This window comes from Apteryx mantelli, chromosome 1 (genome assembly GCF_036417845.1).
Source record: "Apteryx mantelli isolate bAptMan1 chromosome 1, bAptMan1.hap1, whole genome shotgun sequence".
NCBI lineage: Eukaryota > Metazoa > Chordata > Aves > Apterygiformes > Apterygidae > Apteryx > Apteryx mantelli.
In genome coordinates this window covers 214,378,734-214,395,844 of record NC_089978.1, presented here as the reverse complement: position 1 = coordinate 214,395,844, position 17,111 = coordinate 214,378,734, and the positions used below count along the sequence as shown (strand labels likewise).

The 17,111-nt window shown below is 41.8% G+C and overlaps 1 protein-coding gene across 4 annotated transcripts; it reads left to right on the top strand.

Moving 5' to 3' along the window:
• The first annotated feature begins 353 nt into the window (after window positions 1-353).
• On the top strand, window positions 354-5,302 carry MEIG1 (meiosis/spermiogenesis associated 1). Of its 4 annotated transcripts, none has more exons than XM_067289983.1 (4): window positions 354-418; window positions 2,993-3,098; window positions 3,493-3,655; window positions 5,029-5,302. In XM_067289983.1, the coding sequence occupies exons 3-4, from the start codon at window positions 3,518-3,520 to the stop codon at window positions 5,155-5,157; spliced, it is 267 nt and encodes an 88-aa protein (XP_067146084.1). In that variant the 5' UTR covers window positions 354-418; window positions 2,993-3,098; window positions 3,493-3,517; the 3' UTR covers window positions 5,158-5,302. The 4 variants fall into 4 exon arrangements, with proteins under 4 accessions (XP_067146084.1, XP_013799092.1, XP_067146083.1 ...); XM_013943643.1 differs by lacking the exon at window positions 354-418 and adding an exon at window positions 1,476-1,507; XM_013943638.2 differs by lacking the exons at window positions 354-418; window positions 2,993-3,098 and adding an exon at window positions 1,003-1,243.
• The last annotated feature ends 11,809 nt before the right edge of the window (window positions 5,303-17,111 follow it).

The following is a 17,111-nucleotide window of genomic DNA, read 5'->3' as shown; positions in this document are numbered from 1 at the left end:
GCCGCCGCCGCCGCGCTCCGACGCTCCCGCTGGCCCCGCCTCCTCCGCCCACAGCCAATCGCAGGGCGGCCCCGCCCATGCGTCACGGCGCCTGGACAGGGGGGCGGTGCCTCTTAAAGCGGCAACGGCGGCAAGTGCGCTGGGGAAGCGGGGGGTGGCGGTTGCCTAGTAACGGCAGGCTGCGGCGACCGTTGGTGCTTGCACAGCGCGGCCCGGACGGCTCTGCGCTGCGCCGGCTGCGGAGGGGCCGCGCCCCCGGGGCAGGCCCGCCGGCTGCCTCAGGCGGAGGTGGCTCCTGCGAGGCACCCCCGCGGCCGCACTGCGGGGTCTTCGCCCGCCGGCCGCGGCCCCGCGCCGCTGCTCTCTGTGGGTCCGGCGCGGCGGCCGTCTGGAGGCAGCGGCCGCGGGGGAGCCGCTGGTGAGCGGCGGCGCCCCGCGGGGGGAGCGGCCGTGGCGGCGGGGGTCTCCTGGCCTCTGCTCGGGCGGCGAGGGGGCGCTGCGGGGCGCCCCTGCTCCTGGAGCCGCGTGGCGGATGGGCTGTGGGGCCACTGCAGTGGGGCAGGGGCTGGGGGTCATGGTGATGGGATCGGGATGGTTGTCATGGTGATGGTCCTGAGGTCATGGTGATGGTCCTGGGGGTGGAGCAAGGTCTGGGGGTCATGGTCGTGGTGGTGGTCTGGATGCTGAGGTCACGGTTGTGATGGCCACAGGGCCGGGAGTTGACGTGGAGGTAGAGCAGGGGCGATGGGGATGGGGGTTGGGGACATGATCGTGGTGGTAGGGCTGAAGCTGGGGGTTGCTGCAGTAGCACAGGGGCTCGCAGTCATGGTGGGGAGTCTGGGGTCATAGCTGCAGTCATGATGGTGGGCTGGCCATTGGTGTCGTGGTGGTGAGGCTGGGGGTTATGATCGTAGTCATAGTGGAGGTGTAGGGGCTCGGGGCCATTATCATGGTAGTATTTGCACTGGGACAAGTGCCTTCTCCCACAGCACCAGCCTGTGGCTGCCAGGGCTGGGGAGACTCCTGCTGCCATTTTTTGCTCTACCTCTGTGCGCCCTGAGTTTGTGAAGGACGTGCCAAGGCCCCAGTGTTGCCTTCTTCCTGTCTAAAGGCCCTGAAGATCTTGGTCCTTGGGTCATTCCAGATGCTGGTCTCTTCCTACTCACTAGGCTAGTCCAGCCTGAAGTTTGCTAGTGAATTACATGTACACACAGAATAGAGAGCACCCTTGTGCAGAATATAGGTAGGAGGTTTATATATATAATGTGGTTTAAATAGTGGCATGAAAATATCAGGGTGGCTATTTTAATATTTGAATGTACTAAGCTGACATTTTAAATATCTGACCTTTATTTTATGTACATTTGGGGGCAGGAACGCCTGTGTACAGGCCATCTGAATTAATGGTCAGTCAGGAAGTGCCAGGCATATCTAGATGCACTGAAGAAGCACATTCATTAGGTGAATTGAGTGCATCCTATACAGAAGTGCGTAACCCTAGTAACATGTAAGTTGCTATAAGATGCCTATAAAGTCATAGTAGTTTAGCATTTATTAAGAAGTTCTAATATTATTACTACTAATATTATTAGTTTACTAGTACTTTTTTCAGTCTGTCTTGAGTCCCAGTTTGACAATGGTCTTCATATAAAACAAGTCTACAGCATATGAAGAATTCTGTAATATTTACAAAAGGGTCCTTTGCAGCAAGGAAGGAAAAAAAATAATGTTGAAGCAAATCCCTTCAAGACTGCACTATTTATAATACAGATACATGCTGAGTGTGCTATGAGTTTGCACAGGGCACCTCATAACTTGGTGGGAAAATGAAAGCAGCCATTTACTAAAAAAGGTTAATTACAAATTCCAGTAGGACTGCAGAGCCTCGTAAAATAAGATTTTGGAGTACTGAACTGCAAGAAACAGTTTAGTGTTGCCAGAAGAGAGCCTTCAAGTGCATTTTTATTGATCTTTAATAAAGTGTATGCAGTAAGAGAGGAAAGGCCCTTTCTTTGTTTGCTACTGGCCCTCATACTGTTAGATGAAAGATGCAGACCTCTGCTGTTTCCATGTTATGATAAAAGTAATTCCTGATATCATTTTCCCAATGTCTTGTTTGCTAGAGTGTAATTTCTTTTCTGCCCTTGTAACAGACTAAAAGCATTTATGCATTTGATAAGCCATCAGCATTTGAATTTTCAAGCTCTCAGTTGATGTAGAAAATTGTGAAGTAAGGAATTTGACCTTGAGTGCAGGATTTGGAGGGAACTTATTAACTGTGGAAAGGAAGACTGCTCATCCTCTCAATACAAAATCCAAAAGGGTGGTGTGTGGTTTTTTTTTTTTTTTTTTTTTTTTTCCCCCCTTTCTGGGAAATACCTTTTCTAATTACTGAGCTGAAGCTTGGTGACAATACATAACTAGGAGAGGACTCATTTCTGATCATATCTGCAAGATACTGTAACATTTTGTGTACTTCCTTGCTGAAGCAATTCAAAGTTTGTTTTTTAGCAACAGAGTAAGATATGCTCAAGAAAGCTAATGTGCTGAAATTCAGATCTGAGGTAAAAGGCAAATGATTCATGGTTTTTTTTGAAGTACAGTTCAGATCCATCCCTGGTGTGTTTCCACTGACTTCTCAGAATGTTTTTTTTAATTGTTTATTTTATTCTTTTGCAGTTTGGGTTTATATCTGTGACTAAACTAGTCCTAGTTCTGCTCTGGTTCAGATTTAGCAGTTGATTAACCTATTTACCATTTTTTAGCATGTTTGAACAAATTCATATGGAGCTTTGTGCAGGGAAGAGTATAGAGGAAGTCAGTACAGATTTTTGAATGTGCAAAGGTAGACCGGGATGAGTTTTAGTAGATTGTGTGCCTTTCCTCCATAATCCCATCCAGCATAATTCTTAAGAGCTCTTCCTTGTCATCTCCACTGTTGCCATGGGCATGTGCCTGACAGGACGCTTCCACCTTTCCTTTCCCATCCCAGGTGTTGGCTGTTCTTCAGTACCAGCCTGGTTCTTCATTTTGTGCCCAGTTTGGTGCCCTGTCGGTGGGAAGGAAAAGAAACCTGAGGAGCTGCCTGCTCCAAGGAGGTAGGAGAAAAGGCAGTAAACAGGAAGATGTGAAATTTAAAAAAAAAATAGTATTTTTTTTTTAATGCACCAGTGTGCTCAAATGAATTTTGGGCAACACTAGCTTGAAGTGGCAAAAATATAATTCCTGCAAAATAATTCCTCCAAAAAATAGTTCCTGCAAACAGAAGTAGAGGTTGCTTGGGTTTGTTTGAGATCAGCTAGTACATTTAATCTGATTCTGACTGCTTATAATGCGTTTTGGGGTTTTATCTCAGACTTTGAGGGAAGATGATATTGTATTATCTGTACTCCCCTTACTCTTTTTTTTTTTTTATCTACCCATTTGAATCTGACCTGAACAAAATGGTTTGCTTGAGTCTTCTCTATTTCATTTTGAAAAATCTAATTTCAGGAAAAAGTCTGAAACTTCTGGAGTCATGGCTGGAGCTGACATCAAACCAAAATCTATATGTCATGCCAAAAAATGGTCAGATGAGGTAGAGAACTTATACAGATTTCAGCAAGCTGGATACAGAGATGAAGTTGAATATAAACAAGTAAAGCAAGTTGATACGGTAAGATTCAGAACTCTGCAAGGGTTATTACTTTAAACTTCTTTGTACTAAATGATTAAATAAACATAGAAGTGCCTCTTATTTCCTTTCTTTTAAGCCAGTTTCTGATACATTTTTCTCCCCAAATTTGACTTGAATTCTTTAGCTATTTTTAACTGTGCAGAGTAACTTGTTTCACAGAAATGAAATGGAAACACTAGCCAACCTGGGTTTTTGTTCCCTTTCTTCTGCATTTAGAAGCATTATATATTTCTTTGAATAGATGTAGCTGCCATCTGAAAGAATAATTCAGTGTTGAGGAAAGGAATATATCAAAGGTAGTTCTCTGTAAAGTTTCCCTCTTGCTCTGCCAACAGGCCTGATGAGAAGGTGGCTCGGTGTCCTGGGCCTCAGTCCTGCATCACTGCTACTAACTTCAGTTTTATAACTGAATTGTATGGTTGTATAATTTGACTTCATGCACCCTCAGAATCTGGCTTCTATTGAAACTGCCCACAATAGAAACATTTGATGCTGGTTGTGGTAAAGGGAGTTGCTCTGTAGTTCACTTCCCAACACAGCATTTAGTCTCACAAATCCAGCTTTAAAAGATCTTAGCATCTTGTGCACATGGGTGCAGAATGTTCCTAAGAAAGTCACTCCTCATCTAATTAACTTAAAACAGTAAAATACAGATGTGCAAAATAAGATGCAGTTAATTCTTTTGTCTTGGGCTTAGGTACCACAGTAAAGGCTGTAGTGTAAAACCCTTTAACAGTGCAAAAGGAAATCTGGTAATTAGAGTGGTAGAACCAGTCTGGTTAAGATTTATGGCAGGCTGTAAACTATGAACAATCAAACCCTGATACTAGTTAAAGAACACCACTAACTCCAGTTAAAAATTGGCCTGAGTTGTGTTCAAACTTCCCAGGATTGCTTTATTTTTCTCAGGTTGCTAATGAAATATGTGATGTACACATTTTTCATGATGAGAGAATCTTGAAGAAACCTTTAAATATCAGCCAGTCTTTTACAAGTTAAATCTTTTAGCTTCTCAAATTACTGAATAACTGATGTTTATTCTAATACAGAGTATTTTAAAAGCTTTGACTAGTCTACTTTTAAATGACTCAAGTCTATCAGATAGTCTTAGATCTTTATTTCTAGACTTTTCTGATCACGATGTTTTATACTAGACAAGGAAACTGGTTTCTGACATCTTGCTCTTAGTTTCATTGACTTTTAATAAAGATTAATATTAAGCAATGTTCAGATGCAGATTAAGTTTTTCCATGAAAGTAGATGCTGTATTATTTACAGTATAATGCACAAACATATTTCAGTGTGAGCATGTTCAAGCAAGTGAATGTATATTCTTTTTATTCTGTTCATAGGTAGAGTGTTGGCCAGAAACTGGATTTGTTAAGAAACTTCAGAGAAGGGACAATACTTTCTATTATTACAATAAGGAAAGAGAATGTGAAGACAGAGAAGTCCATAAAGTGAAAGTTTATGTGTATTAATCTTATTATTGTTCTAGTTTGTTTGTATATATCTTTGTAAATCTGTTTGTCAGTTAGAAATTTTAAGTAAATGAGACTTGTCTAATCTGACTTGTCCTATTTTTAAGTATAGGTGTCATTCTTGGATAGAATGGGGGAGGACAGGAAATCTAAAGAGCTTTGGAATTCTGGACAAGGAGACTTTGATTTATTCCTGTTATAACCTAGAGTCATATTATCCCTAGTTACAAAGAATGTTTTGGCATCTGAAAAATTAAAAGCTGGCAAATGAGCATCCTGTATTTGGTTTAACTGTGTAGAAGATCCATTATAATTAGAGGCATTAATCTTTATTTAAAACAATATAATTTTATTGATGCTGGCTAATATCCGCCACAGTCTCTTGGGATAGTTAAGGATTATGACACTACAAAGGGTCCAACTCAGGCCAAAGGCTAATTCAGATACAAGCAGAGAATTTATTAGAGGATACTGAACAATCAAGTAGCAAGGACCAGTGCTGAGCTGCAGATTTAAAAGCTGGTTATTGTGATGGTAACCGTCATAATAAAATTGTATTTCTGACCATAGTCAGGTATAAGGTATTCCCAAAGTATTTTTTTAAGGTGTAAGTATTAATAACTTGAGGAGGAAGTACTTGTTGACTTGGTAGCGTATGCCTTTTTTTATGAAAAAAAAAGTATATATGTTGTGGAGTGACATATGGAGCTGCAAGGAGAACGTGAAACACAACCTGAGTAACATTTAAGGTGAGGTAACTTAAACAAATGATGTGTTGTACCTCTGGGCAGGATTCACTTCATCTGATTTCAGATATTACATTGTCAGCCTCTATACCTGAGCATGTCTTTTAGATACCCTTTGTTCTGAATGGAGAGAAGCTGGCCCTTGTGGGCACAACTCATTTCTTCTGAATGTAGATCTGTAACATTTGCTTTGAACACGTTACTGTGCCAACAGCTCTGTGAATGCTGTCCATGTGGATGCTCTGAGACCTGACAAACTACATCATACTTGCTTTTCATTTATTAGGGAATTTAGGTATAATACTTTAAGATGCCAAAAGTCTTTAGATGGTTGGCCCGTAGAACAGGTTATTATTATCTAAACCAGTAGATGTGTTCATGATAGTTGCACAAAAGTGTTACATCTCCTGTCTCTAGACTACAAAGCAAAGGACTGTGTTAAGCATGTTTTGGACATGGATTAGGATGTCAGCATGCAGATGTTTTATACAGCAGTGTACATTTGACTATATTATGGATAGTTGTCTTTCATTTGAACCTAAGATGCTGACCAACTTCAGATGCAAAATAGAAGACTTATGACTCTAAGTCAAAATAAGTATTTAGAATATTCAATATTCAGAAGATCTCACTGAAATCAGATGAAGATGATCTAGGCACCTTAATTATCTAATAATACAGCTAATAAACTAATAAATAATAACTAATAAAGTGAAACCATTTCACTTCAGACTTTCATTATGATTTCTCTTTTTTGGGTTACCTCTCTTTCGGGTTTTTTAGGACATACTTCAGAGAAGACTTTTTGCATGCCTTGCAAACAAACAATGTGAACAGAACAATTATAAAGATAATCCATCTATTTTGTCACTTTAAGGTAGTGGATCTGACTTTTTTCAATTCATGGATTCCTAAACAGAACTCTTCTAGTGGACATGAAAAAACTTTACATATGTATGGATGTGCAGTATAGCCAATTCAAGTCTATTGATTATCAAGAAATTATTGCTGTTGACACACAGAATAACTAAGAATGAATTTGATGCAACCGTTTTCTTGACCTATAGGAAAGAGATAGTTAGGTATTAAAGAACAGGAGTTAAAACTGCAGGTAGCTTTTTTTTTTTTTTTTTTTTAACTCAACATTATTTTTAAACACAGACTTTTTAAATTGAAACAAGTATCAAAGATTCCTGGCTTCTCCCATTTTACCTCACTAAACCTAAATATTTCTGTGGTACTGTTAGATGTTTTCTCTCTTGTATTGTCTTAAAACAATGAATGTGCATTTCATACACCTGCTGGGGTTTCTTCATGTCAAACAAGTAGCACTGGAATTCATGTTTCACTTCTGAAATGCCAGTTTTGTATGAGTTGGCAGATTCTTCTAGCTGTGAGAGAATGAGTTACCTAGATTTTTATTACCAACATTTTTCTGTTTTGTCAGTGTGCTAAAGGCTGAATCTCACTGTCATTTAAAAGATCAGTGGGGTGAATAGGAACAAAAAGCTCTGGAATTAGTACATAGGACCGGTTTACAAAGAGAGCCTTTCTCAGCCCTGATATTTTATTTCAGAGTTCATTCACTTCAAGGCAAAAAAGCAGGTTTTATAGTGTCAGTGACAGTTTCAGTTGTAATTATCTTTTGACATCCAGTTTGTATTCATATTTCAGTCCAATTAAGGATACTTAAAATAACTACAAAAAAAAAGTGGTTGTAAGTAACCTTAAGACTGTTATGGCTTTAGCTGTGAAGGAAAGGGGTTCCTTTTTCTGTTTAAAAAGAAACAGGTGCAGGAATTCTTGCCTGAACTGAAGCTTGTCTGCAATCGCAGAATAATTTTAATCTAGTATATTTGGACATTTGCTTGGGTTATTCTTCCTCAAGTGGATTTTGTATTTAGCTGTGCTTATTGAGCATGAAGCTGTCACTTTAGCACTAATAAGTGTTCCTCTGTTACTGTTACGTTGGATGTCAACTCTTTTGGTCCAAAAGCAGTCAAAAATCTGTAATGTATCAGAGCTTTCTTTTATTTGATAAATCCATAACTGAAATGTCTTGTCTGTCACCTCTGTTTTGTTAAGCATGTTGAAAATTAAGTTTACTTGCATCATAAATTAAGGTCACTAAGTTCTGAAAGAGTATTGGAAGTAAGCAACCTGGGGAAGCCATGGTTCGTTGTCAGGGTGACACAATAGTTCACATGAATTATCAAGATAAATAACTTGCATTGCATTAGAAAAACTGGATAAGTATTTTTCATGATGAACTTTAGTAGCTATAAGCACATTAAAAAAAAAAAAAAACTATAAGCACATAACAACTGGTAAAACAAACTTTTCCAAGAGGACAATTCTCTTTCCAACTCTGAAAGCATTTGAAGAACCTCAAATCTTGTAGTTTTTCAGACATGGTTCCTTTGTTTCAAAGTGTTGAAAATGATTGTGGCTGGCTTCAGATTCATTAGTGACAACTTTGTAACGCAATGGCTGTTGATATCGCTGGTCCTCGCATTGGCTGATCCGTATGGAGTCTGTGTGAAAGCCGCTTGAACTGCATTGCTGTGTTTTCTTCTGCCGTGTTGCCATCTCTCTACTACATGGTTTTTGGTAGGAGCTGCCCTGCTAGCAGTCTGCCTGTCTGTCTTGAGCACCTGATGGCAAATTGTAACTGCTGAATAACACATTTTCTTTTTTTTGCTCTCAAGGCTTTGCATTTGCTTTCTTAAGTAATGGATCCACTGAGAAGGACAGCAGGGTCAAGAACAGCATTCAGTAGGGTGACTGGTGAAGGCCTAGTGTCAGGGGAGTTCTGGGTTGGCGCACAAGAAAATCCTGCAATGTAAACTTGGTCAAACATAACTATTTTTATGGATACTGTTCATCCAGTATAAATATACATGTGGTGTTGGAATGCAGCATCTTTGCTGGTTGGTGGGTTTTGTGTCTTTTTTCAATAAGCCCCAATAATTTTTCATATTGCTATCTCTGCTTGCAATATAGCTCTAGGATATTGCTTATAAGGAAGACATTATTCCACCAAGGGGAATGTATAATAGTTGCATATTGAATTTGAATGGTTTTCTTTTAAATCTCAAACCGTTAAGCATACAAGAGAACAAATGTGTTTAGTATTAGAGCTGTGAAGTGAATGGCCAAACTGTTAGGGATGTTATGGCTGCCACTGAATCCCGCAGACTTCGGGGCTGGCGGCTTCTCCTTCCTGGCTCTGAGACCTGACCCAGTGTGCCTGGGGACCCAGGAGGTCTCTCCATCCCAGGCCAATGGATGTGGCTGCCCTTCCCTCTGCCAGTTTGGCCAGTAGCAAGGCTGAGCATATACTCCGGAGAGGTGCACAGGACACTAACACAGCTGGCCCCATAGACCACCACAGGCAGAGCACTGCATTTAGCAGCACTCGCATAAACACCGACACCACTCATGTAAATGTAGGTATGGACAGTCCTGCCGCTCCTCTCCACTGGTTGGGACGTATGGCAGCCTGCTCGCACCCTACTGGCCCCTCTCTCCCCTCCTCCTCACTATTTTTCTGTACTTATTCTATCCTGATCCTTCCCTTTCTCCACCTTTCACCCTTCCCCTAAACATCCCATAGTAAGTTTTGCACAGTCTCTTGAGCCTCTCAAATATCCCCTAATAGCCATGATAATCCTGTTTCCCTCTTCCTATCAGTAAGGAAGTGGAGGCTGACCCTCTCCAGGGCTGTGCCTGCCTCGTTCCTTCAGTGGCCCATCAGTCGGTGCCTGAAGAATTCTGGGCTTCATTATTGTCTCTTATCACCTGCTCATTAATGTGTGTGTGTGTCTGTGTGTTTATTTAGTTTTCCTTGTAATTTGTTATTTCTGTTATACTGAATAGTCCTGAACCAGCCTGCCAAGTGCCTGCCTTGGGATGGTTGGTGTGAGGAACGTGAGTGCTGGGTCACTAAGTTGGGTGGATAAGTATGCTGGGGCAGCAGCTTGGTTTTGCAGGGGGATGGAGCAAAAAGCAAGCAGATTTCATATATGGCAGGTTCTTAACTTTTGCTCTGGGTGGCTAAAAGACTTACTGGGGTGCCCCGAGGGGCATGGTTGTGCCAAATGCATGACATTTTCAGGGAACATCCAACATTGGGATGCGCGTAGGGAAAAGCCGACAGTGGGCTGCGGCTGCTAGGAGGTACGTGCCTGGGATGCTGTGTGTGTCTTTCCATGGATTCTTCAGAAACGGACAGGTCTCAGTACAACAGCTGAAAATCACTGTTTTGAGGAAACGCTCATTACAATACATGAAATATCTCTGTGGTAGCCCATTACTTATAACTTTGCCCTCAACAAGTGAGAAAGATCTAGAGCTCTAGCTGCAGCCACAAAGACAGCTATTTATTTAGAAGGTCATTGGATTAATATTTTTTTCAGACCAGGGCAATATTTCAATGGAAAAAGATTTATGTATCTGAAGGATGAGTTTAGAAGACATATTTAGAAGAGATATTAATCAATAATATGTACAGTGCAAACAGATTATTGAGAAAGCAAGGCAAAAGAAATAGATGAAATATAAAAGCTCAGTCATGCTAAAGATAGAAGACTTTAAAATGGCATTAGGAATCATAGCCTAGGAACGAGTTCCCTGTTGTTTACAATTTTACCACTTGTATCTATCAGAACAAAAAAAACCCAGAAAAATATTCATAATTACTTTTTTTTTTTTTCTATTTCAGAACAAAGTAGGAGGATCCATCCATCCCATGCTGGATGAAATAATTTGCCATCTGTAACTGAGGAGGATGTGAGGCGTTACTTACTAGATATAAATACTTTCCACTCAGAAGGTCCAGGGTAATGTATGCTCAGTGACTTAAGACCAGTAGCCGAAGAGCTCTCTTGTTCGCTAATTTTAGATCTTAACAAACTCCGGAAAACTGGAGATTTGCCAGAGGTTTTATGGAGGGTCAACATAGTTCCAGTATGTACAAGGCAAAGGAATGATACAGAAATAGGCACTTTGGAGGTTTTGTTTCTGGAACATCTTATTTTACCTCCCAAGGGCTAAGACAGTTTCTGACCAAAACCATCGGTCGCAGCCTAGAGGTACTGGGGAAGAGCAGAGGCTTGTGCTGTGCAAGGTGCCAGCGGAGTGCTTCATGCCTCTCGGATGGGAGGGGCTGCTCTGACGCTGCAAAATCCGTTTTTAATAAGATAATAGCTCCCCTGCGTAAATGAGATTTTAATGACCAGCTTTTCAGTTCAGAAGTTGTAGCTGCAGCACTTTCTAAATTGGGCACCTCGTAGAGTTTAATCAGAAGAAGAAAGAAGTGAGCGGTCCACAGCAGGGATCATTGAAAAACACCGTGGGAAGGATGCAGCGCTGAAAGTAAGACCATATACTGCTAATTAGGAAGGACAAAGAGGGAGAGATCTTTCTTTCCTGTTTGTCCCACTGTGGAAGGTTTAAGTGATAAGAGAAAAAAACCTGCAAAATCAGGAGGTGGTATTGTTGTTCTGTGTCTCTCTTTCTGCGATTTACTGAAAGTAGCATTTTTTTTTCTTTATGAAATACATACCAATCCAGACTTCACCTAAAGCAGGTGTGACATTTCTTCCACTCTCTCAGGGTCTTCACAGCCTGTTCTGAAAATTCAGCAAATGATAGGGCAGGTTTAGCTGCTGTCTGCACCTGTGTCACTAGTTCAGTTGCTCAAAGGCTCCTAGCACGGAAATGACTCATGACCGTTAGTGTCTTTTCCCTTCTACCCTTAAAAGGGGTGTTTTGAAGAAGGGCTCACCAGTACACACTTGTTTAAAGTCTGCCACCAAACTGAAGAGGCACTCTGGATGTTACTAAGTTGCCTACACACTTATCAAAAGATAAGAAGGGATTTTTTTTTTTTTTTTAAGATTTATCATTGTGAAGATTTTTTTTCTCAAAAAAAAAAAAAAAGAAAAGAAAGACTGATTCCTCTAAATCTTCTTTTATCAAATGCTGTGACTCTTTCAGTTGTGATTTTGGGGTATGAAGGAGCAGATAATAAAGCTTCTGTGATACATTAAATGAGATAACATAAAAGAGAGAGAATCCACAATCCCATGAAACTCAAACTCCTGGCAAATCTGTCGGAGAGACAAGGTTATAATGAGCAAGTCAAACAACATATCCATGACTTCATACGTTTCAGCTTCTTTATTTGCTTTATCTCTCATCTGATCTCAAAGATTAAAACATAAATGTAGAAAAAGTAAAATAAAATAGCTCTGTGGTAGTACTTAAAACTGCTGTCTGCATTTTACAGGCTATGAGGGAGGAAACAGGTTGAGGTTACGTACAGATTACGTGAGCTCGTGTCTCCCTCTGCTGACTGCCCTATAGCTACCTGAAACTTTTCCTTTATTTCAAACGACAAAAAGTTGTGATTTTTCGCCCCCTGCTGTTGTGCTAACGTTTCTCACTCATATCGCAACCCACGACCGTAACGTCCATCCGTAGGTGCTGGTTGCTGCCGGCTCCTCGCGTCGGCCCGGCAGGTCGGGCAACCCCGGGGCTCATCCGTGCTGTTTTAACACTGCCGATTCCCCCGGGTGACAATCTGCCCTTCGTGTCTGGCTGCTAGCTGATTTTTCCATTAACTGTAAAATAATGTGCAGAGCCTCGTTTATAGGAAAATCTCTGAAAACTGTAAGGGAGAGACTCAGCTGCTGAGAGAAGGGAGCAGGGTTACAGAGAAGGTTACAGATGGGGCGTGCTAGAAGTATTTTTGCTGAATTTTGGGTTTGTTCTTTACAGTGTGAAGATATCTGTAACTCCTCTTGGTATCATTTTAAAAACATTTTGGTCCTCGCAGACAGCTATTAAGTAAAACTGATCCTGGGAATTACGAAATGCAAAGGTTTGGGTTTCTGTTCTGTTTTCCTGAGTAACCTCGTGAAACCCTGGTTCTTCTCGGGGCTTTTTCACATCCTTTGCTGGCTCCTGCCACCACACTTCCCCCTTCGGCTCTGCTAACCCCATATCTCTTCCTCCCTGTTGAACTGCTTTGCCCTGATGGGAAGGGCTGAGAAGGGCTGATGTGGGCCAAGGGCAGTCACGGCTGGCTACGGACGCTGCAAATGCCCGAGGACCCCGGCTCTCCGGCCAGCACAGCACCAGGACGGTGCCCAGCAGAGCCCATCCCCAGGGCACGTGCAAAGATGAGAAGTGTACAACTTTGGTGTTGCAGGGATTCACTGGAAAAACTCAAGCCCCCAGCTCTTGTGAGGGATACAAGCAATGCTGGAGGTCCTTGAGGTAGTTTTCCCACCGGTGGTGTGCTGTGGGGGTGACCCCTTCTGTGGATGGAGACGAACCATACCTCCTTCAGGAACAACAGAGTGGAATCTCTGTGCCACAATCATCGCGTCCTTTTTTTTTTTCTTCTAGAGCATTTGCTCAGGTTGGCGGTTGCTTGATGGTTTGTTAGGACAGAGATGAGTTTAACATCCATTGTAAAGAGGCGTGTTTGTCCATCAGGTTCCTTTGGGCTTAAAAAAGAAGGGGAAAATAGCACCCGGGCCCTGCAGGAATTTCTGATTGCTAAAGCTTTGTTAGAAAGCTCCAATGAAAACCTTATCCTTTTGGAAAAAGCATGCCAAATAGAAGAGTTGAAGAGCCATGATGCTGGGAGCTGAAGGCTGATTTAATGGTGCAAAGCCAATTATCAGGCTGTAATCACTACAGGCAGCACTGAGAAGCTGAAAATGCTATAGGGAAGGAGGTGGGAGAGCAGTGGCTGCTGCTGTTGGAGCTGGAACTGAGATAAACTGCAGCATTATAAAACCAGTGCTAATAGAGAGCTACAGGATAAATTGATGTGTTTGTTAGAAACCCCAGCATATTAGATCTCTTGAAAGGACACGCAGAACGTCAGAGGGCTGTCAGTGCAGAGCTACAGACAGTATTGCCTGCGCAGATGAGTTATGGACCTCCACCTTGGGACTCCACCAGCTAGCTAGCTGATGAATTACGGAAGCAGCGGCATCTATGACAATGATATATAATTAGCCTTGGGAGATGTTAAAATTTTCATATGTGTACTGAATTAAATCTCCACTCAGAGTACAGGGAAAGACACTTGATGGCCTTTAAAATAAATAAAATATTAGACAGGAGGCAGTATATATTTTCTTATGAGTCTATGGTGCTGATGTTCTCAAGCTACTCCAAAGCTCTTTGCAATTTATGGGCCAAAATTACTACTTGGAAGCAATGCCAGGACTAATTTTCCGAAAGGAGACCTCAAGCTCAGTATGTAAACCTGGAAACTGCTTCAACACTTAAACACAGCCATTTTTGATTAAAAATACAGTGTACTAAACAAGAACAAGGGAAGAGAAATTGTGCCCAACCTGATCAGAACAAACCTGTGCAATGTTATACCATCTGAGATTTCCTTATAAATTATATTGTCCATAAAAAGCAGGTAGGTTTTTATTTATGACCAGAAGAGCTTACCTAATTTTCTCTGAAGATTATTTATTTTAAATTGTAGAAAGAAATGAGTTGGTGCTATGGAGTGTCAAACTTGTGGCAGTAATGAAGGCTCTCATTTTGAACCTGATGCATGTGAGCACCTTGTCTTTATTCTCAGACAATATCGCTTGATTCAGATTTTACAAAGAACATTTGTATGGGAAGGAGAACAAATTGCTAAGCAAATGGCCAAAGCCATTTTATCATTTGTTCGACTGTACCGGGCAATAAGGATGGTTGCATCCCCTCCGCCTTGAAAACTGGCAGAAAACTAAACCAACAGCTCAGTTGTGCAAGCTGGCACATTAGCTAGCAGCAGCGGAGACACAGCGCTGACACCCTGCACATCCCCGTTGCTCTGTGCATCATTGCCCAACCAAGACATAGCGTATCCATTCAGAAGATTTATAGCAGTTTCGTTGAGGGTGAGACATGCCTTTTGAGCGCTAACATAAATGTTAAGGTAGGGAGGTCTTTAGCCACATGTGCCAGGGCTAGAGGCATGGTCTCATTTTCCAAGGGAGATTTCAGAAGTTGGACAAACTCTAAAATAGGAGCTCAGGGGATAGGGTGGAGGTAAAGCCAAAAACATACCCCATCCTGCGCTCTGATTCATGTGCTGTGTATAAGTCCTCTTGATGTCAGCAGGGTTTGTTCTTTGAGCTCTGACTGCAGGAGAGGGACCAAAGCAATCGCATTAAAGTGCAATAGATGGAATAGGGTCTGCCACCACAACTCTGCCTGAAAGCCTGTCCTAGAGCTTCTCTCCTTTGATCGATTGAAATCTTCCATTTTGAACACGATACTACAGGTGCACCATTCATAACCATTTGTTCTTGTGCCAACAAAACCCATTAGCTTAAACATCTCATTCTCTAGTGTTCACCTCTTCCCACACTGAGTATAAAAACAGCAGTATCCCTTCTGGCCTCATTTTTGCAGTGCTGACCAAGCCAAGCATTTCAGTCTTCTCTCATAAAATAGGCCCTGCCTTGTCCTGTTCATCCTACAATACCTATTTCAGAACAAAATAGTCTATCCTGGAGTCAAGTGACCAGAACGATGTATTCCAGTTGGGATCTCACTACTTGTGAGAGCCATAACTCGTATAGTGGCAGCAATTCTTCCTTTTTGCCTGTGAAAATTCCTCACCCGGGATCATATTAGCCTCTGCCATTGTTATACCACATTGGCTTATGGATATCATATGACTGATCCTTAAAGCTTTCTCCTCCTTTCCATTTTCTACCAGAGGAATTCGCAGCTTAGGGCAGAAATTCCAGTTAGTCCCCAAGTGTGTGATAAGTCTTGATAAGTATGTGTTGATCTGTCTACTGTTATTCCACTATAGTCTTAAATAAACAATTTCCCCCCAAAATTTAGAATCTTAACTTATTTTTTCCCTTCCCCGAGGACTATTGCTACAAAGAGTCACTCAATACTAACCTCCAAAGGAATTCACCTACATCATGCACTGAAAGAGAGAAAAAAACTTGTGAATTGGACTGTGTGCAGAAACCAGCAGTCTTGCTCTCAGATACTTTTCCACTGTGCAATACCATCGCTCAGAAGAAGCAGACCGGCTTCAGGACCTATCTCATGTAATGATCTAAATGTGAGTCTAAATGTGAGTCCTACTGAGCAAGAGGACCCAGCAAAATGAGCAGCATTTGCTGAACAAGTGTTGTCATCCACTGAAAGAGATACACAATTTATCCAACCATTTGTATCATGAAACCAGACACTTTGCTGAGCCAACCGCTATGTTATCTATTGAGCCTAATACATTAATGGCTCAATCAGATCCTCATTCATCAAACTCGTGTTGCTGCCTACTAATCGAATGTGTCACCTGCTAAAGCATTTTGATATCCAGTCAAGTGGTCCAGGAGGGAAGTACGGACTGGGTAAGTGAAGGTGTACAGAACTGAGATATTACATCAAACCATGGGCTGAGTAACTCCTCTGTTCTGATCTCAGCACGGACACCTAAACATTTGGGTTGTCCCCTTCAAGGTTTTGTTTGGGTTAGTTATGGCCAATGATGTACTTTGTTCTGGTTCGTGGCTCTGATCTCACGGCCCATGGTGGACTTCCAAGGCAGTGAGGAGGGCAGCCTTTCTAAGAAGTGCCTTTGCAGTGGTGGTGGGACCACAGGTAGTGATAAAATCCTGTCTTCTTACTCCTGATCAGTCTAAAAAGTATCTTAAATACCAGAATCCTAGAGCTTCAGGTGCTGGAGACACTGATGGGACACTGAAGGGAGGAAGCAATAAAGTGGGACCTTTTGTCAGTTTATGTCCTAAAGAATTTGAAGCACAGCTTAGCAGCTCAGCCGGAACTGTAAAAGGGTTGTGAACTGAACTACACAAGTGAAACCACTGGCAAAACAACAGGTAGATGGTTTTATTAGTCTGATAAACCCCAAGTACTGCAGAGTGTATTTTTGAGTGTCATTGATTGGCATTGTCACCTTATCTATTAACTATCTATATATGCTATATCTGTTCAAGTAACAGCTTGCATTTTTCCTCACCTTTTCCCTCTGTTTTGCACCTATTCTTAATTATTTGTAACTAGCTGTTTGTTCTTGAAGGAGGTTGGGTCCATTTGTCACATTGAGCCATCTCCAAGCATAAATACAGTACGTGACACATGGGACTCCTGCAATAGCTCTCCTCCAATAATGCAGTGCTTCCCTGG

What these genes read in the sequence shown, in the direction of transcription:
- MEIG1 (XM_067289982.1), top strand. Translation starts at nt 1,404, where the DNA reads ATGGTCAGTCAGGAAGTGCCAGGCATATCTAGATGCACTGAAGAAGCA. An exon ending in GTGCGTAACCCTAGTAACAT is followed by an intron (nt 1,508 to 3,492) that starts GTAAGTTGCTAT and finishes ATCTAATTTCAG; the next exon opens with GAAAAAGTCTGAAACTTCTG. An exon ending in AAGTAAAGCAAGTTGATACG is followed by an intron (nt 3,656 to 5,028) that starts GTAAGATTCAGA and finishes TTCTGTTCATAG; the next exon opens with GTAGAGTGTTGGCCAGAAAC.